Source organism: Microtus oregoni, unplaced genomic scaffold (assembly GCF_018167655.1).
Source record: "Microtus oregoni isolate MIOR12 unplaced genomic scaffold, Mior012 000006F_ref0000085, whole genome shotgun sequence".
Taxonomy (NCBI): Eukaryota; Metazoa; Chordata; class Mammalia; order Rodentia; family Cricetidae; genus Microtus; species Microtus oregoni.
This window is the reverse complement of record NW_024543065.1, coordinates 10,824,387-10,849,276: the sequence shown is the minus strand read 5'-3', so window position 1 is coordinate 10,849,276 and position 24,890 is coordinate 10,824,387. Positions and strand designations below refer to the sequence as shown.

General features: G+C 38.0%; 1 protein-coding gene across 1 annotated transcript; it reads left to right on the top strand.

Moving 5' to 3' along the window:
- The first annotated feature begins 7,515 nt into the window (after positions 1–7,515).
- Positions 7,516–17,154, top strand: CUNH6orf58 (chromosome unknown C6orf58 homolog). The gene is made up of 6 exons (XM_041654378.1): positions 7,516–7,816; positions 10,613–10,699; positions 11,964–12,148; positions 13,033–13,133; positions 15,373–15,611; positions 16,777–17,154. The coding sequence occupies exons 1-6, from the start codon at positions 7,516–7,518 to the stop codon at positions 16,875–16,877; spliced, it is 1,014 nt and encodes a 337-aa protein (XP_041510312.1). The 3' UTR covers positions 16,878–17,154.
- The last annotated feature ends 7,736 nt before the right edge of the window (positions 17,155–24,890 follow it).

Sequence of the window (24,890 nt, the reverse complement as noted above, 5' to 3'; positions counted from 1 at the left end):
TGGGAAAAGATTTTGCTTCCTGAATCATGAGTGGGGTTTGCCAAACTCAAAAACCTTTTTAGATCTTATCATCTTAGTTTCTATAAATCTTAAGTGTGTTTTGTCTGTTTATGCAAGCGTGTGTGGTAGGTTTGGGTGAGGTATATGGATGGGTGGTGTATGCGCACAGTGTGTGTGGGTGTGTGTATCTTTATGGACATGCAGCAAGGTCTTTCACTGAATCTGGTGCTAAGAATGGTGGCCAGAAAAACCTAGTTATCTTCCTATCTATGTCTTCCACTAGCAAACATTTGGAGTAAAGTATGATACCAAATTATTGATAAATTGACAAGACTGCAAAAAATAATCTAATGCATGTGACACACATGTAACTATGAGTAATAAGCTCCGGACTAGGGTTTGCACAGAAAAGAATACTTCACACTGAGCCATCTCTCCATCACCCACATGTGCATTTTATAGTCACAGGCTTTATGAATGTAAAGACAATTGGACAGAATTTAGCTGAAATAAGTACAATATGCAGATAGTATGTTTTGTGAATATTTTGAGAAATTCAGGTCAATTGGTATTCTTTGCTATTGATATATACACTTAAAAACAACCACTTCTAAAATGTTTCTGTGTGCCTATCCAGACCTTTACCACACTCCGCTATTCATCTTGGCCACAATCTGTGATACAATCATCTCATTTTGAGTAATGATGACACTTGGAAAATTAATGCAGAAATTTTAGAGACATCATGAGACTATAAAGGTGTATCTTTCTTGCAGATAAGTCTCCTTGCCTTTGATTGTCCTCCAGTACTGGATAATAAGAACAAATTACTGAAGGAAACACATACTTTGGTAACAGACTGCAAAGAAATCATCCTGGAAGTGAGCCAAATGTTTCCTACAGGTTGGTAGCCCTCATGGAACTGAAAGTTGCTCTGTAGGCAACTGCATACAAAAAAAAAAGTCAGTGAAGGTCTGTTTCAGCTTAGACCTTGCATGATACAACACAAACTTCTTGGATAAGAGATAGTTGGCCATGACTGTAATGGGTTAACCAGCAAATTTCTGATTGAATCTGACACTCTGTCCACAGGAAAAAAAAATTCATGTTGGATACTGTTGATCTAGTCAAAGGTCTATGCCTACAGAGACTGAAAGTGCAAAGAATTAATCTTCACCTTCTGTTTTTGCTAAATAGACATATAGTCAAAATGCCTCATAATTAACAATGCCTATGCCCAAGATTAGTTTGTCTTTAAACTTGATTAAAGTTGCTTGTTTAATGGAGATACTCATGATTGGTGAAATTACTGAGAACAAATGATACACAAATTCTGAACTTTAAAAAGGACAACCATTTCACTTCTTCCAATGCTCAGAAACACCACAGAAGAGAAGTGGGAAATAATGTAAGAGTCCAGTAATAAGGAAGGGTCTATGAAATGCTAGCTTATGGTCACGACATGACTGTGGTCCTCATGATCTTACAATTGTGGTCATCTATGTAGGGCCTGCATAAGAAAGTGACAAGTGTTCGGTCACAGATGTGAAGGGCCCTACGGGGCTGAGTCTTGCCCATGGAAGCTGTTAGATTTGTAAGTGTGGGGAAGTAATTGCTTTTAGAGATGTATCCACTGGCGAGCTACCTATCATCCAGCAGATAGCTTCACACCCATGCCCATCAATCGGCCTGGCTAAACCTAGAGGGTCCCAAAGCAAAAGTAACAAAAGTCAAAACAAAAGACAAAATGTGAAATGAGGGCCTAGTATGAAGAGGAAGTGGGAGTTGGATTAGAACCAGAGAGGGCGACAAGAAAGTAACACACACACACACACACACACACACACACACACACACACACCACATGTACATACTTGAGAGAGTAGGAATACAATTTAGATTTTATTTTTGTGTGTTACACAGTAAAAAAGCTTCATTTTTATTTGGTACTTTTGAAGCCCTTACAATCACTTTCTCTACCACCATTACCAAATTTAACATGTCAAAATATTCAAGAGTATATTTTAAAAGTTTATGTCAAAATGGGTTTCAAATGTAAAACTCCCTTAGAGAGGTCAGCTGAATGCTAATAGAAACAGAGGCAGTGTAGCTAATAAGAATGAATGATGATGAGAGGACTGGATACACTCGAAGTAAGACTGCAATGTAGGTATGGAAAATGAGGGATAAAAATTTTATCATGCCCTTAAACGATATTTGCTGTTCATCACCTGTTTCAGCCATTAATTGATAACGAAGGCAGTGTACACTTCTACCCAAGGCCATACAGGTATCTCTGAAAGACCCTCAGAGAGGACCTTTCCTACGATGATGAAGACCCCAGAACCAGGACACTCCGAGACCAAACCACAGGATGCAATTAGCAAGAGGTTTATTGAGTAGACACAGGTACCTGCAGGCGGCAAGATCTCTTGGAAGACTTGCAGGCCTGCCAACTGGAGGGCAGGCTTTTTATAGGGAAGAGCAAAAAGCAAGTTTACAGAAGCAAAAGCGTGGTTATCGAAAAGCAAGTTTACAGAAGCAAAAGCGTGGTTATTGGAATGAGGAGGGGGGGCATGAATGGTTTCCTCTCTCAGCATGGATGTCTGGCAACAGTCAACCTGTTCCTATCTTATCGATATCCTGTCTTGCAGTCTTCCTATCTCATAGACATCCTGCTCGCTCAAGCACATGGGATGTTCTTACAAGAGCAGGCTGGCTGCTGATCCGGAGAATTTTTTTTTTTTTTTAGCAAACAGGACGTTGCCCCAGGAACATGCTAGCTACGGGTTTTGAGGAGGGGGTCTGTAGGGTCTTTCAATCTCCTGTGACACAAGGGTACCAGACAGAATACAGATGCTTGGGGAAGTACCATCTGCGTTTACAGCATCATCATGCTTCAAATGTGCTTTGACAACAACAAAAGCTGCAATCACAAAGGTCACTTGCTCTGAATGTCTAGAGTTCCTCTGTGAGGGATGAGCAAGAGGGAATCATGTGACCCATTTTGTAGGGCCCTGGTCTGCCCCTGTTTTTGGGATGCATTTGCAGGGACAGTTTATGGTTAGCTAACTAAGCTTCCTGTTTGTTTCTGTGCTCTCCCTGCCCCCCCCCCCCCCCCCCCGTGATTAGCTGCAGGGCATTGTCTCCATTGTTAATATGGTAATTTCCCATCTGCCTGGGCGGAGATCCTTGTGCAGCAGTTAGGTTGATAATGACCCTGGTCTCTGCGTGTGTTCTTTCAATCTCCAGGCCCTTGCTCTACTGGCATTCTGTACAGAGGCATGCTAACTGTACCAAGGGTGTAACACAAAATCGGGTGTTATTGTCCTTGGCTTCTCATCAGCCCTCATAGTTCGCCATGTTCAGAGAGTCCGGTTTTATCCCATGCTTTTTCAGTCACAGTCCAGCTGGCCTTGGTGGGCTCCCAATAAATCAGCCCCACTGTCTCAGTGGGTGGGTGCACCCCTCATGGTCCTGACTTCCTTGCACGGGGTTTTGATCCTACTTCATGTTCTGGCTTTGTGGGAGCCTAGCCAGTTTGGATGTTCACCTTTCTAGACATGGACGGAGTGGGGAGGACCTTGGACTTTGCACAGGGCAGGGAACCCTGACTGCTCTTTGGACTGGAGAGGGAGGGGGAGAGGAGTGGGGGGAGGGGGAGAAGGGTGGGAGGAGGGGGAGGGAAATGGGAGGAGGGGGAAACTTTTTTTTTCCTTTTCTCAATAAAAAAAAAATGAAAAAAAAAATCGGGTGTTACATCATTTCATCTGGAGACACTTAGAGTGGAGCTGTGCGCTTCACCTGGAAGAAAAAGGAAATCCACACAGAGAGGGGAATAAAAGTTTGTGTAAAGAGGCCTTATGACTTCCTCTCCAGTTTACTAGCATTATTAAATCATGAGTCTTTGTTCCAATCTCATTTTTATATAACTATCATATATATTATATAACTCATTTTATATAACTATTGTTTATTCATAGAACTGAAACATGGATCTTCAGTACTTTTATTTATTTGTTTATCTATCTATCAATCTATCAATCTATCTATCATCTATCTATCTAATTATCTATCTATCTATCTATTTATCTATCTTTTGTTGTTGTTGTTGTTTGAGACAGGGTTTCTCTGTAGCTTTGGAGCCTGTCCTAGAACTCACTCTGTAGACCAGGCTGGCCTTGAATTCACAGAGATCCACCTGTCTCTGCCTCCTACATGCTGGAAAGAAAGGTGTGTACCACCACTCCTTGGCTCAGAGGCTTTTATTTTTGAAGGATTTTATCACATAAATTTTGCTTATCTGCATCTATCAGGCAGATACCTTACTTTTGCACAGCTGGTGCCATGTACCTGACAGAACACCTTTACTGGAAGGAAAAGATCAATTTTGAGTCACATGTTCAGAGCCTGCAGGCCACGGTTCTAGATTCCCTGACTTTAGATCTACAATGAGACAGAGTATCATGGCAGTGGGAGTATGCAGAGAGGGAGGCATTCCTATTCAGTTTATGGTGAAATGAATACAAAGAAAAGGAGAGAAAGGACACAGTCCTTCAACTAGGTCAAACTTCTTAAAGCTTCTACTACATCTCAAAAGAGCACCACTATCTGGGACTGTAAGCAGTTGCAGTGAGAAAACACTGAACACAGGCATTCTCCATGGAGGGAAAGAGTAGTTTTATATAAAGCTGTGTGCCTCAAGAGCAGAGGACAGCCACAGCTGTAAAAGCTGGTTAGGCTTTCCAGGGATGTGTGGAGGTCGGGAGCTCAGAAGCGGAAGCAGTCAGATGGTAAGCATGTTTAGGGGTATGTGTAAGTGAGGAGCTTGGAAGTGGGAGCAGTCAGGTGGTAATAATGTAGACTCTCCAGAGGAGGCGCTGGAACCTGTGGTCAGGAGTTGCTAAGCATTAAGGGCTTCTGAGAAATGCTTAGAGCCAGGGTCCTCGGCAGGAGTAGCCAGCCAGTGCTCTTAACCAGCTCTACCACAGTGTACTTTAACACAAGGACCAAGGAAATGTAAACTGAAGCAGTGAAATAAATATTTATGGAGCAGAGAGGAAAAAGAACAATCAATTAAGCTTGAAATAAGGGAAGAATATACTTAAGATCTATGATAAAAATTATAAACTTTTATGTCATAATTCAACACCAAATGTCAAAATCTTATAAATGTTCACATTCTTGTTAGTAGAAACTCCCATTACAGTAATTTATTCAAGTTACAACTGAGCAAGGCCAGTTGTGGATGGGGCGTTGATAGAGGCTGGAGGATGAGGGTTGTGAGGCCATCGTGGGTGAAACAACTGGACTCATCTGGTAACTAAAACAAAATACAAGGAAAAAGGAGAAGGCGATAACAGCCAAGTGATATAGACTAGTGTACCAGCAAACAGAGCAGAGGTTCAGAGAGGAAAAAACATCTCTTCCTGGGTGGTAAAAATTGGTGGTAGTTTTCACTTGAATTATTGGACAGTCAGGAAGTAAATCAAGGAAGACACTGTAGATCCATCTGTTAGAGAAAAACAACAACAGGGCTGTAAATCGGAGGCTGTTTGTTCGTTCCTGGCTGTCCAGGCCTGAATAATAATAAAGAAACAATATCAATTTCAAAGCTGTTTGGCTAATAGCTTAGGCATATTTTTTTAACTAACTCTTACATCTTGAATTAACCCATTCTTATTATTTTATATTCCAACACGAGGCTCATGTATTACTGTTATGGTCTGGGGCATCTGTCTCCCTCAGTGCCTTCATGGCCTCTCCCTGACTCTGCCTTCTTTCCTTCTCTGCTTGGAATTCCTGCCGTACTCTATTCTGTTCTGTGGTAGGCCAAAGCAGATTTATTCATTAACAATAAAAGCAGCATGTATTTTCCTACACCACCAGATAAGACAAAATATCCCTTATTAAGAAAGACTTAGGAAAACAAGAGGGGGCAATTAATGGCACAATACCTCTTCTAAATTACCAGTCTTGAAGAACTAAAATACAAGGAGAAATTCCACTATATCATGCTTCTCTTTTGGTAATAAAGGGGAAAATCCTTGTACAAAGAGTAGCTTTAAATTTATGAAAAAATGTGAACTGGAAAAAAGTTCCCACAAAACAAATAAGTAAAAAAAAAAATCTGTATTAAAGATTCTAGGTTGTGTAAAAATAAAAATCAAATAAAAAGAGGTTATCAGTGTGAAAGAGAGTTGGTATGTGGGGTGTAGCAGGGAGTGTTGGAGAGAGGAAAATTATTATTTGACTGGTCAATTCTGCCATGTGTCATCAAGGCCACTGGCATATGATGAAGTAGATTCATCTTGAAAAAGAGGCAGAATTGTTTCAGTTTTGTCTCTATCTATATGATTTGGGTTTAAATGTACAATTTCACTTTTGAAGTGAACCTACCAAAACTTACCAACTGTCAACTGACTGACACACAGAGGTAGAAGGGAAAACCCCGTGTTAGGATGAAGTGTTTAATTTTAATGGTGCATGTTAATTAATTGAGCCAAAGGTTGCTTTTGATTGCTGGACTTTGGTGGTCAGCCTCTGGAATGAATCTGGCATAAAAAAGTGTCCAAATAAGGGACTAGACCGTGATGGATAACTTTATGGATGTAATCTGTGGTTTACAAGGGAGAGGAAAGGAGGAAGGGCAAGGCCTAGCGGTTGACACTTATTTGCTTATTATTATTATTATTATTATTTTGAGGAGAAATGTTAGAAATCTAGAAACTTAGGCTATTAGATAACATTTTGAGAAAAATGACCAGATATTGAAAATTAATTAGTAGCATTTTAATTTTTTAAACAAATCGTCTTTGTTTATCTGATCGGAACAATTTGATACATTTTAAGCAATTTACAGACAACAGGAAGATATACCATAACTGGATTAGATGAATTTTATAGTATACATCTGCACATTATTTTAAATATTCATATTGGAACTAGGTTTGGTGGTACATGCCTTTAATCCCAGCACTATGGAAACAGAGGCAGGTGGATCTCTGAGGTCGAGTCCAGTCTAATCCATAAAGAAGAATAGCAAGATCCAGAACAGCCAGGACAGCTACACAGAGAAACCTTGTCTTGAAAATCAAACAAAAACAAAACACAAATATCAATAATTTCCCATTCAATTATTCAGTATTTTCTATGAACTACGTTAACACATATTTATGAGGGGGAAGTAGCCTAATGCCACTGATAATGTAATTTGTAATTACGATGTAGATTGGAAAAGTTTTAGAAGAATTTTTTTATTAACAAATAGTATCATTCAATATTCAACAAGTCTCACCCTATGTTTAGGTTCTAATATAATGTCCTGATGATGGGAAGGTGACAACACTATATTATCTTTAATGCTAATTGTTAAGGTGCCCATTTCCTCTCTACAAACACTTTGCTTGTAAAAAAAAGACAGCATGCTTATAAAGTATGAGTAAAGAAAATATCCTGAGTTCCTCCTTCCTTCTATAAAAGCCTGGGCATGCTCTTAGCTCCCAGCTTGGCACCATGGCTGTCCTGGCTTCTTTTGTCTGGGTACTGGTTGGCTGCATTTCTGCTGCTGTAGCAGAGGATTCTAATATCTCAGATCTATATCCTCCTTTCTGGGAAGAGAGCCCTGAAGAGTTAAGTGATTACAGGTTGGAGGATGGAAAGCACATCATTAACCCATGGGTATTCACTGATAGAATGGGTTTGTATAGAATCTTACTGAATCAGACAGCTCCATATTTTGCAAGCTATGGTCTAGAAAACGAACAGAATCTTTTCTGGGGATTGCCGCTGCAGTTTGGATGGCAACATAGTTCGGGTAAGAAAGAGCCATATTTCCCTATATACCAATATATTCCCAAGGTATGAGGAAAATGGGATTCTCCCCATATCTTTCACTGCTGTCTAGTTTTATGTCAACTTGACACAGGCTAGAAGTGGGGTTCTTCTGGGTACCAGCTCTTCGGACTCCTTCATGGTTCAGCTAAGGCACTACAAGAGGCAAAGGAAAATAACTAAGGGCATCTGAGGAAAAACTATCAACTCACAGGCAATTTTTCCTCAGTATGTCTCTTTACTGTTCTCTCTTCCTTCTAGTCTATTCTAATTCTTCTGTCCTGTCTATGATTTCTTAGCCCCAAGTCCCTGTCTCAATCCAATTTTCAATTCCAATTCTCTACTGTGTTATTCTTCTTTTTCATTTTCATATCTCTGCTAATTTCTTGGATGCTTTTCCTTCTGTTTCTGCTTCTGTTAACTATCTTTGTTGTTACCCAACTGCAAAGACTCACAAAATCTTGCAGGTATAGGTAACCAGGAAATATATATAAACAGACAAGGGAAGTTTTTGGCCCTTCCTCCATTAGCATTTTGTCAAATGTTAGCAAGTTTCAATGTTAACAAGCTCTAAAATTTGATGCTTACCAGAGGCACCAGTGGAGGGTTGTCTCCCTCTGGGTTGTGGATGGATGGCTAATTAATTTTCAAGAAGGTAAGACACAAGTACTGAATTTCCTGAATCAAAGTCATCAGTAAACTGAGGTGAAGGTGAGGTGAGGAGTTGGGAATATTTTAAAGCAAGGTTAGTTTTAGGTCATCAATTTTCTTATCCATAAGTGAAGGAAATATGAAAGTATGCTTACTTTATCTATGCGAACAGCTATGAATTAAAGTCTTTAGCATGTAGTAATTCTCTGTCCTTGGATATCTGGGTATGTCTTAAATGGAAGAATGCTTTTGTCTGGACTCTAAATGCTGACCAAATGCAAGTCAATAAAGATAATTGCAGGAAGGCAGATTTCTATGTTTACAAAAGAGAGAAGAGCAAAGGCCTGGTTGTGGGAAACTGTTTTCACTCATAGCCAGGGGAATATAATCAATAAACGATCAAACAGTGCTGAGCTGTGGGAATTAATTCCCAAAAGTGTAACAGAAAGGGAATAGCTACAGTGAGAAATCTCACAACAAGATACAGCAACTATATTCACAAGGCATTCCAATATGCTTTACATATTGGTTTGAACATCCAGCTAAGCCCTTGGCCCTGATGAGTCTCCTCATGGAAAGATGGCCGAGTAACTACTGTATAGTGTTGTTGTTTGTAGCAGACTAAAGATATTTGAGAGGAGGGAATGTCAGTTGAGAAAATGCTTCCATAAGATCAACCCGTGGGCAAACCTTTGGCTCCTTTTCTTGTTTAGTGATTGATGTGAGAGGGACCAGTTCATTATGGGTGGTGCCATCCCTGGGCTGATGTTCTAGATTCTATAAGAAAGCAGGTGAGCAAGCCATAAGGAGTAACCCAGTAAGCAGTCTGCCCCATGGTCTTTGCATCAACCTCTGCCTCCAGATTCCAGCCCAATCTGACCTCCTACCTTAGCTTCCATCAATGGACTGTGATTGAGTATAAGTAAAGCAAATCCTTTTCTCTTAAGTTGCCATAGATCATAGTATTTCAAAGCCAAATTAGTAACCCTAGCTAATTGGAACCACACATCTCTTTGAAAACTGATTCTTTTTGTTTACTTTTAAATCTCCTCATAATCATAGTTTCTTCTATTACCATTTGTCCTTATCCACAAATCCTTCCTCTGTGACTTGGTTGTTCCTACCAGACATTTCAATGACACAAAGGCATAGAGACCAACCAAAAGGACACATCTTTCCTCTAGTTTGTTGAGTATTTTCAAAATAGATACTACCGCACTGCTAACTACATATCTCTTCCTGTTCCTATGAACACACAAGGGGATATTCATTACAAACAAGAGAGGTGTAAGATTTTATTGATCTTCTTGAGAATCCTAATTCCAATGCCTGATCATAAGCATGAAATTATAAATGTGCGGCTCCCTGAAAATGGTGAGCTGAGCCAATGGTTGCTCTTTCTTGGAAACAAAGCTCTTTTCAGTGTATATACATGGAAGATATTTAAGAATAATACATTCAATCATAAAACGATAGTTCTTTCTGGCTGACAGAAGTACATGAAGAGATTTGTGCCTGAAGCCCAACCTACACTGCTTACTCATTGCTCAGCAAATGAGAAAATGGAAGGGGAAAGAAGAAAGGAGATGAGGAATGGTAACAGCTTTGGAGAAAAAGAAAAATTATTTTCTGATGTTCTGATGTTTATGTAATGGATAGTCAACATGTAAAATACTTCTGATAACTTCTCTTATGTAGAAATCTCATGAATACCGAATATTATTATTTCCACGTTGCTGTATGATACAAACTGATGCATACATGGTCATGTAATTTAGAAAGTGTAGACCAAAGGTTTGGTTTAACTTTTAACTCACCTCCTTTTCTGTGAGTGACTATTATTGCTTTCGTGATTTTTATTTGGAGCTAGAGAAGGCAGTAAAATATGAAGCTATGTAAGTAAAACTACACACATACACACACACACAGCTTATAAATTAAAGTCAAAAGATTATTATGGCTGAAAACAAAATAACTTGATTGAGAGATGAGAAATATAATATAAAAATGATGATAAATAAAATTTAAGTAAAATGGAAAATTTTGTATCTATTAATTAAATGCATATACTTAACCATTTTAAATGTGTATAATAAACAAATACAACTGTGCATTCTCTGTTCTATAGGTAGACTAGCTGATCCCACTGGCAAGACAGACTGTGGCTATGATCCTGGAAACCCTCTGTGTGTGTCTGTTGACAGTTGGTGGGCTGGTAAGTTCACTTCAATAGCAAAATTTTACATTTAAACCCTAATCATATAGATAGAGACAAAACTGAAACAGTTTTGCTTCTTTTTCAAAATGAACCTACTTCATCATATACCAGTGGTCTTGATGACACGTGGCAGAATTGACCAGCCAAATAATAACTTTTAAGGACATATTAAGACTTTTACAGGAGGATTAAATAAAGGAACTGCAAAAGTCATGACCTCTAGGAATCAGCACTGTCAGTAACATGACAGGCTCTTAGAGGAACATGGAGTCTTTGAAAAGAGAGACCAAGATAGTATTGCTTTTCCATTTTTCTCAGAAAAAAAGTACTAAATACTGAAACTCACAAACTTGTTAGAGTAAGAATATACTTTGTTTGGCCAATCTACAGCTTTGCCATCGTCATGTATGCAATACTAAAAACAACTTGAATGCATTTTCTAATTCTTTCACGGTGTATTTTGCTTTGAAATTAATTTACATAAAATTTTACTTGAATACTTTCCAATGATTAGAAATGACATTACCTTAAATATTACTTTTTTGGAATGATGCATAAAGACTATGAACCACTGCGTATTTCCTTCATGCTAACTTGAGTCATTCTTTTCAAAACTCATAAGTAGACTTGTCAAGAGCTCTAGATGTCTGATTGGTTTAGTAATGTGGAGTATTAAGAATGAGTACAAGCTAGTTACCTAACTAAATTAAAGTGTTGAAATCTGCTGGGCTTTCTCCTCTGTAACTGCAACCTTTGCATCTCTGAGAAACTCATCAGGCTGTGAGATACATTTCCTGCTTTAGAAAATCCAGGATAAAAGGACTCAGTGAAAAGGATATGTAAAATTTGAACTAAGCTGTGAATCATCAAATACATATTTTCTGAATCTATAATAATGCTTGATTATTTTATAAAACATTAAAATCAACAATGTAATCTCATTCAGAACTTATGTACTATTCTGTGATCAATTTGGCAGTTTTTTTCTCTCATTTATTTAATGATGCTAAATAGGATTGTTATCCGATCCATTAGAATTACTTTTCTTAAAAATATTGTAATACGACACTTTAGTGGATGCACAAACACAATTATAAAACTATTATAATGTAAGTAGATTTTCCTCACTATTTTTCGTTGATAATTTTTATCATCATTTGGAGGCTGTGACTGCTTCCTTAATGAATTTGCTTCCTCAAAATGTGCTCTGGAATTTGTTCCTGACTGTGGTGTGGGGCTAACCAGCCTTTTGTTTTCACAGATGCAAATTATTTTTTGAGTGTGATACCTTTCCTTGCTGCTGTTGATTCTGGTGTACTGGGGATAACGTCAGACCAATTTACCATTTTACCACCACCCCAGGATCAGTCGAAGTTTTGTTACAGTGTTTCTGACTGCAAAGAGCTCGTTGGGGAAACAATGGACGCATGGAACACCTTTTTTGAGGTTCTTCTTTTAAGTTTTATACCACACTCCTCAGACAGGCAGAGACAATGCTTTTTGTGAAAGTCTTTTGTGAAAGATTGCTTTTATGAGCTGTATACTTTCCTGAATATATTAAATATAATTGCAAATAGATATTTTACTCATAAGTTATGTAGAAATACAGTGCATGCCTCAGAAACCCAGTGTTCTCACACAGTATTAGCACAAAATTCATCTATTCTCACTGAATATAAAGACATACCACAAATGGCTAGCATGCAGGAAGTTTTAAGAGAGTAAGTATATAGGCATGTGAGTAATTGGGAGTTTAGGTCATTTGTGAAACAGTTTAAGAAGCAGGATTATAAGGTTGTTTTAGACTACTCTATCAATTATTGACTGAATTAATAACTTCATATGTAGGTAGAACTAAACAGCAATATGTTGTTCTGAATTTGCCATTTGAATACCAAAGTAAAATACAGAGGTCAAGCATAGAAGAGTTGCTTCTAATTCACTGATTGTTAGTGATTTAAATATATATTTAAGAATAAATGTATATTCTTTAGACGGTTAATTCATTGCTTTAGATACGATTCAATTTAATTTTCAAACTTTTTCTCCTCACTTTGAAAATTTTATGAGACTTTTAATAATGTTGACAAAAAATGACAATGTTCTACCAAGTATAAAACATTGACGTTTTGCAGATATTTGAAGTTCACTTCAACTAGATGACATGCTTTACTGAAAAGCAATAGATATTGTCTCCTTTGCTGTTCAGCACTAAGGAGTGGCATTTAGTAACAGTATTGTCAGATCAGGCTGACTATTGCTCTTATCTCAGTACCTAGTAGACTCTGAGAAAGCGTAGCCCACATAACACTTCATCTTCTATGCTTTAGTACATGAAGTTGCCTTCTACCAACTTTGATGGTCTTTTGAAGAACTTATGGGCTGCTCATACCTCCTCCTTGGGGTATCCTCTCAGTGCCTTTGAAGACAGGTAAGAAATGTTTTGGGTTTTTTTTGTCTCTGTTTTGGTTTGATTCTTTTTTCCCCTTTGCTTTGATTAAAAACCATGACCAAAAGCAACTTGGAAAGGAAATGTTTTGTTCCAGCTTACAAGTTATAGTTAGTTCATCATCAAGATAGTCAGGAAAGGAGCTTCAGCAAGAATATGGAGGCAGGAACCAGGGGAGAAACCGGGGAAGAATACGGTTTCATCCAGCTAAATTTCTTATAAAGCTCAAGGCTACCTGCTTAGGGATGCTACTGCCTATAGTGGGTTGGGTCTGCTTGCATTGATTAACAATCATAAAAATGCTTCACAGCCACAGGCCAATCTGATGGACACAATTCATGAACTGAAATTCCCTCTTCCCAGGCATGTCCAGGTTTGTGTCAAGTTAAATAAAAATTACCAGTGTGGTCTTATTCATTTTTTTTCATTTTCTTTTAGAATATTCATGATTATTAAAAAATATAAACAAAACTAATGTGATCACTGGTGATTATGGTGGTAAAGGGCAAATTTAGAATATATTTAAGGAAGTGGAGAAAACTTGTAGCATAAATTCTTGTTGGTGTTAATAATAAAAGCCTAGCGTCAGATATAGGGGTTAATGCTAAAGATCAGAGAAGCAGAGAGGCCCTCCACTAGGGAGTTATTTTTCCCCTACCAATACTCAGACCAAAAGAGAGATTCTGTCCTCAGACTGGATTCACCAAAACATTATATTTCTTTACCTTTCTTGGTGTGCTTTGCCTGCAAGGGCTCATGTTCTGATCAACTGAGGATGGGTGTAGAGTAGGCGAAAATGTTTGAGACACTTTACAAATGCATATCCTTTATTACTTTATCCTCATTGTCTGAGGATTCAGGCAAGTACAGAAACATGGGAAGAAATTTCAAAATCTTGGTCATTTTCCCCAAATTTTTAGTTTTTGGAGAGTTCATGATCAGTTGAACTCCACTTTGTGCCACTGTTCTTCATTTTGGTTTGTTTTCTCCTGTATTCTCTGTTCTGGTAGCTCTTAGATCTCAGAGGCTCACCACCGTATCTGAATAACTTGGTTGTCTATTAAATTTAAAGACCAGCATTTAGAAAACCAATGTATTTTTGAGGTCTTGTACAGTGAACATGCTCCTGAGGAAATTCTCCATCTTACTGGCTAAACAACTGTTTACTTACTGACAGCCATTGGCCGATACTTTATTCTTCCATTTGAGCTCAGATTTCCTAGAGAAGAGACATTTTTTTCAGTCCCCAGTTTGAAAGTGAAATCAAGACCTAGCTACTGTGAGTCTCAAAGTTAGCTGCTAGTGGGATTTTTTTTTTGTTAGTTTGTTTTTTATTTTTCTATTTTCAAGGACAAAGATACTTGTGTTTCTAAAAAGGAAAGGCTTACCTTAGGAACTGCTATTTTAGAATCAATATTCACATGTTGATTTTATGAACTAAGGTACTGTTGACATGTACCAATGCACACTAATTTGGGTATTTATTCATCTGAATGAACATTGGCAATGGCAAGCTCCTCTCAAGCCACCACCTAAAACAAAATGAATGACATTTTTATCACCCTTTCTAGAACATTCCCTATGTCTCTTATTTTACTCTCCTTAAAAGCTTCCTTTCCTCCCCCCCCAAATATAAATTATATACAAGCTAAATGTCTCAATAGCAGAAATAACTTTTGCCACACCTGTCTTCTAACTCAAGGTGAACAAGCACTAACAAGTACAATATATTTTTTTTCCTTTTTCTGTTTATTTTATTGGTTACAAAAGGGGGGAAGAGATCTCATGTGTCCCAAACTGGAATCTGAGAAAGAACTTGGCCCTGTGATCTTTCTGATTCATATCCCAGGTGTGAAGTGCAAGCATGTGACACCAGGCTTGTTCGTACTTGTAGTTAAATAGACTGACTGTCTTATTTAAACAAGTTCTTAACATGTTTATTACATGATTTTCAAGTACAATGTGCCTAGGAAATGACATAAATGAAAAGTAAAATATTAAGAAGAGGTTACTAATTGGATAACCTTCACAGACTTAGATTGAAATTTTATTTAGCTAGCTACACAATTCCTGAAAGACATAACAAATTCATGGTACTATTGAACTTTCTTTAAAATGAATGTTTAAATTTTATTTCTAGGTACTGGATGGTTTCCACAAAGTAAGATTTAAATTCTGAGGAAACAATAATAATTGATATTTTTGTCTGTTTGTCTTTCAGATATGCCTATTATTCTTATCAAGAATCAAAATTTGAGAAAAACTGGGCTATTGCTGTAGACTACTTAGCTGCGGCCTACTATCCTACAACCCTGATTAGAACGCGTGGCTTTCAGAAGGCCCTGCCACCACGTATTCTTCTTGATACTGACATAGCCCCTTTTATTGCTGACTTCACTACTACTCAGAACACAGTCCTGCTGTCACTCACAGCTCTTGGTGATACTGACCAACTTACAGGTAAAAAAATTTTAAAGAATAATGGAAAAAAATCAGGACTGTATGTATTGGAAGAGTACATAAACTAATTTAAGTAGAAATGCATTCAGCCAGCATACATTAAAAATGTATGAGTTCCTATTTTCTTAGCAGTAATTACTCTTGATAGATGGTAAGGCCATTGAACAATCACACTTCTTTTATTTATTACCTTCATTTGGATGTCACTTTGAACCTTAACATCTATAATATCAAGTGAAATATAAACAGAAAGCTCACATACAATCACTATTTCATCAATGAAAATTTTTTAATATATTTTTCTACTTTACTCTTAAGTCTAAAGAAAACAAATGAATTGCAAAAGAAAAGTTGCCATAATTAATGAGATCACCTGACTCTTGGATGCTTATAATTCAGTACTACTAGTCAAAAAAAAAAAAAAAAAAAAAAGACATTTGCTCCGGAATGGCAAACCATAGTGAAAAACAGGCTTCATTATTAAGTGTTTAAAGATTGCCATGCCATCACATTTTACACTTATGATCTGGGATTTTGAGATTAATTAAACATATTTCTTATTATTTTATTAAGGGAAATTTTTTAAGTCCTTAAATTATAAATGGAATAAATTAGTTGTAAGTAAATTATTTTCAAATTTGTAGAAAACTTTGGCATTAGGCTATCAGATCCATCAACTATGTTAGTGCCCCAATGCAATTGATGCCTCTTCTCACCTCATCCTTGGTTGTAGTATAATACTGTCAGTCAGCATGTAGCTTTCCTTCACACAATGAACAGCAGGCTGATCTTCAGTTGGTGGACACTCTTTGGAAGACTGGCGTTAGAATTATCTCATTTTCTCATAGACATGCAGTATTTTATTTAATGAATTTAGTATGATTATGGAAGTTGTTGAAAGTCATGACTGACAATGCAAGATTCTGCCATGTATACTTTTCTTTATCATTTATGATTCCACCACTTATAAAGCATGACACAAAACTCTCAGGTCGGATATTGCAAAATGATAGTACTATCAGTGAAATTAAATTTTCATCATGAACCGATGACTTTATTGTTAATTGATAGAAAGCAACTAAAATAAATTTGACCAATAATTATTGCCTAATGAAGCTAAGAAATGTTTTCAGGAGTTGACATGTGCTCATTTTATCTCTTCTAGGATCATTCTCTTTGACTGCCTGGAAAATTCTCATGAGTACAAAATTTGCAAGGGAAGAATTTCTAAAAGCTCTTGAAACATTGCTGGGGACATCTACATAAAACATAACATTTTTTTGTGAACAGTGAACAACTATCTTTGGCCACAAGCAATTAAAAATAATGACTTTGATCACAATCATGTAGGTTTATGAGTTAGGTTTTTTTGCTTAATGTTCATTTGTCCAGGATTTCCTCCCATATATTCCTAGAATTAAATTTAAACCGGTTTTGGACAATATCTCTTGAATTTTCAATTCTTCAGTACTTTATCTTATGATATAAAGATTCTGGTCAATGACAACCAAATCACAAAGAATCATTAAAGTGATTTTAAGCATGTCTGACTGCTGTGATGTTACTTTATATTATGTAGATTTTACAAAATGGAGAATAATATATCCTACTGATATTTAACCAAAACCCAAAATATCAAATATCAACATCCAACTTAAATATTTAAATCTTGGAAAACTTAACTCCAAACAGAATGCACTGATTTATCAGGTTTGATTTATGATTTGTTAGCCTTAAGTTTATAATTACTTGTTAGAGTTCCCATCATTGACCAACATTTGTAAAGAATCCTTCAGGGTCAAGTTTCTCATTGTTGTACCCTTTTAAGAGAGAGTTTTACTGGATGGATTTGAAAATTTTCAAAGGGCTTCTCTGCCTCACTGCACCAGACCTTTCCTGAGTCTGCATGTAAACAAGAGCCAATAGTTGATGAACTATGTCACCATGTTTCTCAGAGCAATAGGTCTGCTTCTCAGCATCAGTGTTCTATATTGGTTACAGCAAAGAAAACTGTAACAGAATACATAAGAGAAGCATTATATTCTATATAGTATATAAGATAATCATTATATAGTAAAGAAAGGGATTTATATTGGATCACAGTTTCAGAGGACATAGACCAATATAATGGGGAGGTCATGGCATCTCAAGCCACAGGAATGGGTGTCTGATATCTCTAAAGTGCAGGAAAGAGCAGGAACAAAAGATTACAGGACAGAACTAAGACAAAGTTACAACTAATAAAGGTCTGTCTCTAAACTGAGTGACTGAACTGAGCCATCTGGGCCAAATGACTTTGAAATGATGCCACCAGCTAAAAATCACATGAACAAATCAGATACAGAAGCCTGTGAGAAAAAATTCACATTCAAACTATAACAAAACACAAGAATGGATGTTTAGAAAAACTAGAGATCCTCTTCGATGCATCATCCTCTTGAAGTAGATTGGGGCTTCCAGGAGTAGATGAGTCTCATTTTCATGAAAATTCCTAAGATCTTAAAACATTTTAAATGTTATATTCTGTAAGTCTTTGAAAGTGTTGAATATTATATATCTAGCTACAAATATCTCTATATTTCTATATCTAGAAAACCTAGCTAACATGACAAGTTTGACTTTTATAAATGATTATCAATTAATCTCTATTTCTTAGCTATACATTACAATTTTAAATGAGTTGTACAAACATAATATCTTAATTGAGAGCAGAAATAGACCTATAACAAAATTGATCTAAAATTTGTATCAGTAAACCAAGATCCATACCAATGCAAAGTATTCATCTCTATAGCATATTCCCCTTTAAATGTAAACAAACATTTATAAACATATTCTTAAACAAAAATTTTGAAGTCAAAATACCTTTAAAGTACATATGTCGGTTTAGTTTAGCTGCCCCCAGAATTTTAACTAACTCTTACTTCTTAATTTAACCCATTCCTATTATTTTATATTTTACCATGAGGCTCATGGTTTACCGGTAAGATTTCAATGAGCAGGCATCTTTCTCCTTCAGTGACTAAGTGGCGTTTTTCTGAACCTTACTACTCTCTCTCTCTAGGCCACTAGCTGCCCCCCAAAAACATGGAGACTTAGTATTTTACCAGAATTTTACAGTAAGGAGGCTGGGATAGGTGATCCAACAGCATCTTCCTGTCTTTTTCTTTGTATTGCTACAAGAGCCTAATGTTCAGGAAGTTCTTAGTCTAAAATTACAGTAATTAAATAGTATGTATAATGGGAACCACAGAGAGCCAAATTTATTGCCATTAGACAGAACTAGAATATACTGAATTATTGAAGGAGAGGTCTAATCCAATAAGGGGCAATGACAAGAAACTGAGGCTTGTTATATTTAGGGGGTCTTCTATGTGTATTTGTGAGGAGTTTGGCATGATTATTTGATAACACAACTGTTTTAATGAAAACATTTTTGAGTATAGTGATTACAAATATGACCCACTGTAATTTGCTCAAATTCTTATAGATTTGAAACTCTAACAGTATGGAATTTGGGGTATAACCTATTAATTAGAAATATCCTCTTTAACAGAAGATCATTCACTGGGAAAAAAAGAAACACATTCATGTGTGATAATTTAATGATACCTTTAAAATGCTTACATATCAAGTAAAGACAAATAAAATTTAAAAAAATCACCCCACAAAGGTGGATCATAAAGTAGCATTAAGTATAACAAATTTAACTCAGATATATCATAAAGCAGGTCTCTCTGAGATAATATTCTATTTTTTTGCCCTGCCACATGTTAAGAATAGCTTTCTAAAATAGGCCCTTGTTAAGCCTGCCAAAATTTCTGGTCAGGAGTGATTTTTTCCCCCTTTCATTAAGATAGCTGTGGTCTTAAAATAGGATATATATATATATATATATATATATATATATATATCTCCAAGTAAAGGTTTGGACAAAACTTAAACGTGTTTTTAAGGCTTATAAAATGCAATTTGGAAAAAATTGAAACTTAAAACAGATCTATCCCAATCATTCTGTTTCCCCAAGTTCCCCCCATCCTCCCCTTCTCACTTTCTCTCCCCATCTCCCCTTACCCACCTCCCACTCCACCCCCAAGATCCCAATTTTGTGCCCAGCAATCTTGTCTACTTCCCATAACTAGGAGGATAGCTATATGTTTTTCTTTGGGTTCACCTTCTTATTTAGCTTCTTTAGGATATCATATTAAAGACTCACTGACGTTTATTAATGACTAGAACCCAATTATGGGAGTGAGTACATCCCATGTTCATCTTTTTGGGTCTGGGTTACCTCACTCAGGATAGTGTTTTCTATTTCCATCCATTTGCATGCAAAATTCGAGAAGTCATTGTTTTTTACCACTGAGTAGTACTCTAATGTGTATATATTCCACACTTTCTTCATCTATTCTTCCATGGAAGGACATCTAGGTTGTTTCCAGGTTCTGGCTATTACAAATAATGCTGCTATGAATATAGTTGAACAAATGCCCTTGTCATATGATCGCGCATCTCTTGGGTATATTCCCAAGAGTGGCATTGCTGGGTCCAAGGGTAGGTTGATACTGAATTTCCTGAGAAACCGAAACACTGCTTTCCAAAGTGGTTGCACAAGTTTGCATTCCCACCAGCAATGGATGAGGGTACCCGTTCCTCCACAGCCTCTCCAGCAAAGGTTATCCTTGGTGTTTTTGACTTTAGCCATTCTGACAGTTGTAAGATGATATCTCAAAGTTGTTTTGATTTGCATTTCCCTGATTGCTAAGGAAGTTGAGCATGACCTTAAGTGTCTTTTGGCCATTTGAACTTCCTCTGCTGAGAATTCTCTGTTCAGTTCAGTGCCCCATTTTTTAATTGGGTTAATTAGCATTTTAAAGTCTAGTTTCTTGAGTTCTCTATATATTTTGGAGATCAGACCTTTGTCTGTTGTGGGGTTGGTGAAGATCTTCTCCCAGTCAGTAGGTTGCCTTTGTGTCTTAGTGACTATGTCCTTTGCTTTACAGAAGCTTCTCAGTTTAAGTAGGTCCCACCCACGGAGACAGTAGGGCTGATCTATTGGGAGCTCACCAAGGCCAGCTGGACTGTGACTGAAAAAGCATGGGATAAAACTGGACTCTCTGAACATGGCGAACAATGAGGGCTGCTGAGAAGCCAAGGACAATGGCACAGGGTTTTGGTCCTACTTCATGTTCTGGCTTTGTGGGAGCCTAGCCAGTTTCGATGTTCACCTTCCTAGACAAGGATGGAGGGGGGAGGACTTTGGACTTTCCACAGGGCAGGGAACCCTGACTGCTATTCAGACTGGAGAGGGAGAGGAGTGGGGAGGAGGGGGAGGGAAATGGGAGGCTGGGAGGAGGTGGAAATTTTTTTTTCTTCAATAAAAAAAATAATAATAAAACAGATCGATTGGGGTGAGTTTCTGGCCCACGGCGCCAGCCTGGGACAGGGAGCTCGGGGGTTTCTTGGCCCCCTGCCCTGTTTGGGCTCTCTGCAGGGCCTCTACTCCCCGGGTGCTGCCTCTTTCTTCCTGGCCCACCCAGCTTCCGTCCAGAGCCCTCCCCACTTCGCCCCCACTGCCCTCTTTTGGCGCGTGGCATCGCCCAGCCCAGCCTATCTGGGCGCTGGGTCCGAGTACCCAGGGCTCCCGGGCGGGCAGCCGTTCCTTTGTTTTTGGGGCCTGCCTGCACCAAGCGGGGTAGGTGCTTTGTTTGCGAGCTGCCCAACCAGCACGGAGGCCTGATCTTTCGGCGCCAGGAGACCCAGCATTGGGGTGAGTTTCTGGCCCACGGCGCCAGCCTGGGACAGGGAGCTCGGGGGTTTCTTGGCCCCCTGTCCTTCTTGGGCTCTCTGCAGGGCCTCTACTCCCTGGGTGCTGCCTCTTTCTTCCTGGCCCACCCAGCTTCCGTCCAGAGCCCTCCCCACTTCGGCCCCACTGCCCTCTTTTGGTGCGTGGCATCGCCCAGCCCAGCCTATCTGGGCGCTGGGTCCGAGTACTCGGGGCTCCCGGGCGGGCAGCAGTTCCTTTGTTTCTGTGGCCTGCCTGCACCAAGCGGGGTAGGTGCTTTGTTTGCGAGCTGCCCAACCAGCACGGAGGCCTGATCTCTCGTCGCCAGAGAGCCAACATTGGGGAGAGACAGCATTTGGTAGGCAAGGAGACCTGATCCGGTAAAAGAAGATCCATAGGGAGCATTTGGAAGAAGAGATGGGCCGACATCAAGGCAAGAATTCGCCCAACAAGCTGAAAAGCAACATGAAGCTACCAGAAACAAGCGACCTCACAACGGGAGGACAAGAACCCCTTAATCAAGAGGAAGGAGAAAAGATTGACTTCATGAAAGTGATTGACACCCTTAAACAGCATGTAAAAAACGCCCTTATAGAAATGGATGAGAAATATAACAGAAAGTTTGAAGAATTGAATAAATCAGTGAATGATACCCTAGAAAACCAAGGAAAAACAATCAAACAGATAATGGAAACAGTTCAAGACCTGAAAACTGAAATGGAGGCAAAGAAGAAAACACAAATAGAGGGCCGGCTGGACATGGAAAATCTAGGTAAACGAATAGAGACTACAGAAACAAGCATAACCAGCAGAATACAAGAGATAGAAGAAAGAATCTCAGATTCTGAGGATAACATAGAGAAAATAAACACTCTGATCAAAGAAAACAGCAAGTCCAACAAACTCTCATCACAAAACATTCAGGAAATATGGGACACAATAAAAAGACCAAACCTAAGAATAATTAGAGTAGAAGAAGGAGAAGAAGTGCAGCTTAACGGCACAGAAAATATACTTAATAAAATTATAGAAGAAAACTTTCCCAACCTGAAGACAGATGTACCTATGAAGGTGCAAGAAGCATACAGAACACCGAATAGGCTGGATCAAAAAAAAAAACATCCCCTCGCCATATAATTATCAAAACACAAAGCATACAGAATAAGGAAAGAATATTAAGAGCTGCAAAGGAAAAAGGCCAAATTACTTATAAAGGTAAACCTATCAGACTTACACCTGACTTCTCCATGGAAACCATGAAAGCCAGAAGGTCCTGGATAGATGTACTGCAGAAACTGAGAGACCATGGGTGCAAGCCCAGATTACTATACCCAGCCAAGCTTTCATTCACTATAAATGGAGAAAATAAAATTTTCCAGGATAAAAACAAATTTAAACAATACGCAGCCACAAATCCAGCCTTACAGAAAGTAATTGAAGGAAAATCACTAACCAAGGAGTCCAACAATGACCATAATAACTCAGACATCTAGAGACCCTTCACCAACACAAAACAAAGAAGGGAAACACACAAACTCTACGACTAAAAAAAAATGACCGGAGTTAACAACCACTGGTCATTAATATCACTTAATGTCAATGGACTCAACTCACCTATAAAAAGGCACAGGCTAAGAGATTGGATAAGAAAACAGGATCCAACATTCTGCTGTTTACAAGAAACACACCTCAACCACAAAGACAGGCACCTACTCAGAGTAAAGGGCTGGGAAAAGGCTTATCAAGCAAATGGACCTAAGAAACAGGCAGGTGTGGCCATACTAATCTCTAACAAAGTTGACTTTAAACTTAAATCAATCAGAAGAGATGGAGAGGGGCATTTTATACTCATAACAGGAACAGTTCATCAGGATGAAGTCTCAATCCTGAACATCTATGCCCCTAATATAAAAGCACCCACATACATAAAAGAAACATTGCTAAAATTCAAGGCAGCCATCAAACCGCACACACTAATAGTAGGAGACTTCAACACTCCTCTCTCACCAATGGACAGGTCAATCAGACAGAAACCTAACAGAGAAATAAGAGAATTAATGGAGGTAATGAATCAAATGGACTTAACAGACATCTATAGAACATTCCATCCAAATAGGAAAGAATATACCTTCTTCTCTGTAGCTCATGGAACCTTCTCAAAAATCGACCACATAGTCGGTAACAAAGCAAACATCCACAGTTACAAAAAAATATTAGTAACCACCTGTGTCTTATCAGATCACCATGGATTAAAGTTAGAATTCAACAATAATGCTACCCCCAGAAAGCATACAAAGTCATGGAAACTGAACAGTCAACTATTGAACCATACCTGGATTAAGGAAGAAATAAAGAAAGAAATTAAAGTCTTCCTGGAATTCAATGAAAATAAGAAACAACCTACTCAAACTTATGGGACACTATGAAAGCAGTCCTAAGAGGCAAGTTCATAGCCCACTTAAAGAAAACAGAGAAAGCTCACATTGGAGACTTAACAGCCCACCTGAAAGCTCTAGAAAAAAAAGAAGCAGACTCACCTAGGAGGAGTAGAAGACTGGAAATAATCAAAATGAGGGCTGAAATCAACAAAATAGAAACACAGAAAACAATACAAAAAATCAATGAAACAAAAAACTGGTTCCTGGAGAAAATCAACAAGATTGACAAACCACTATCCAAGCTATTCAAACGGCAGAGAGAGAATTTGCAAATTAATAAGATCAGAAATGAAAAGGGGGACATAACCACAGACACAGAGGAAATTCAGAGAATCATTAGATCTTATTACAAAAGCCTATATGCCACAAAATTGGAAAATGTAAAGGAAATGGATACTTTTTTAGATAAATATCATATACCAAAGTTAAATCAGGACCTGGTGAACAATCTAAATAGACCTGTTAGTCGCGAAGAATTAGAAGAGGTTATCAAAAACCCCCCTACCAAAAAAAGCCCAGGACCAGATGGTTTCAATGCGGAATTCTACCAGATCTTCCAAGAAGATCTAATACCTATACTCCTTAATGTATTCCACAAGATAGAAACAGAAGGGTCATTACCAAACTCCTTTTATGAAGCCACAATTACTCTGATACCAAAACCACTCAAAGACTCAACCAGGAAAGAGAACTACAGGCCAATCTCACTCATGAATATCGATGCAAAAATCCTCAACAAAATACTGGCAAATCGAATCCAAGAACACATCCGAAAAATTATCCATTATGATCAAGTAGGCTCCATTCCTGAGATGCAGGGCTGGTTCAACATACGAAAATCTATCAATGTAATCCAGCATATAAATAAACTGAAAGAAAAAAACCGTATGGTCATTTCATTAGATGCTGAAAAAGCATTTGACAAAATTCAACATCCATTTATGTTAAAAGTCTTGGAGAGATTAGGGATACAAGGGTCATACCTAAATATAATAAAAGCTATATACAGCAAGCCGACAGCTAACATCAAATTAAACGGAGAGAAACTCAAAGCCA

Coding starts and splice junctions, on each gene's coding strand:
- CUNH6orf58 (XM_041654378.1), top strand. CDS start 7,516: ATGGCTGTCCTGGCTTCTTTTGTCTGGGTACTGGTTGGCTGCATTTCT. Junction 12,149..13,032: donor CATGGAACACCTTTTTTGAG/GTTCTTCTTTTA, acceptor TCTATGCTTTAG/TACATGAAGTTGCCTTCTAC. Junction 13,134..15,372: donor CTCAGTGCCTTTGAAGACAG/GTAAGAAATGTT, acceptor TTTGTCTTTCAG/ATATGCCTATTATTCTTATC.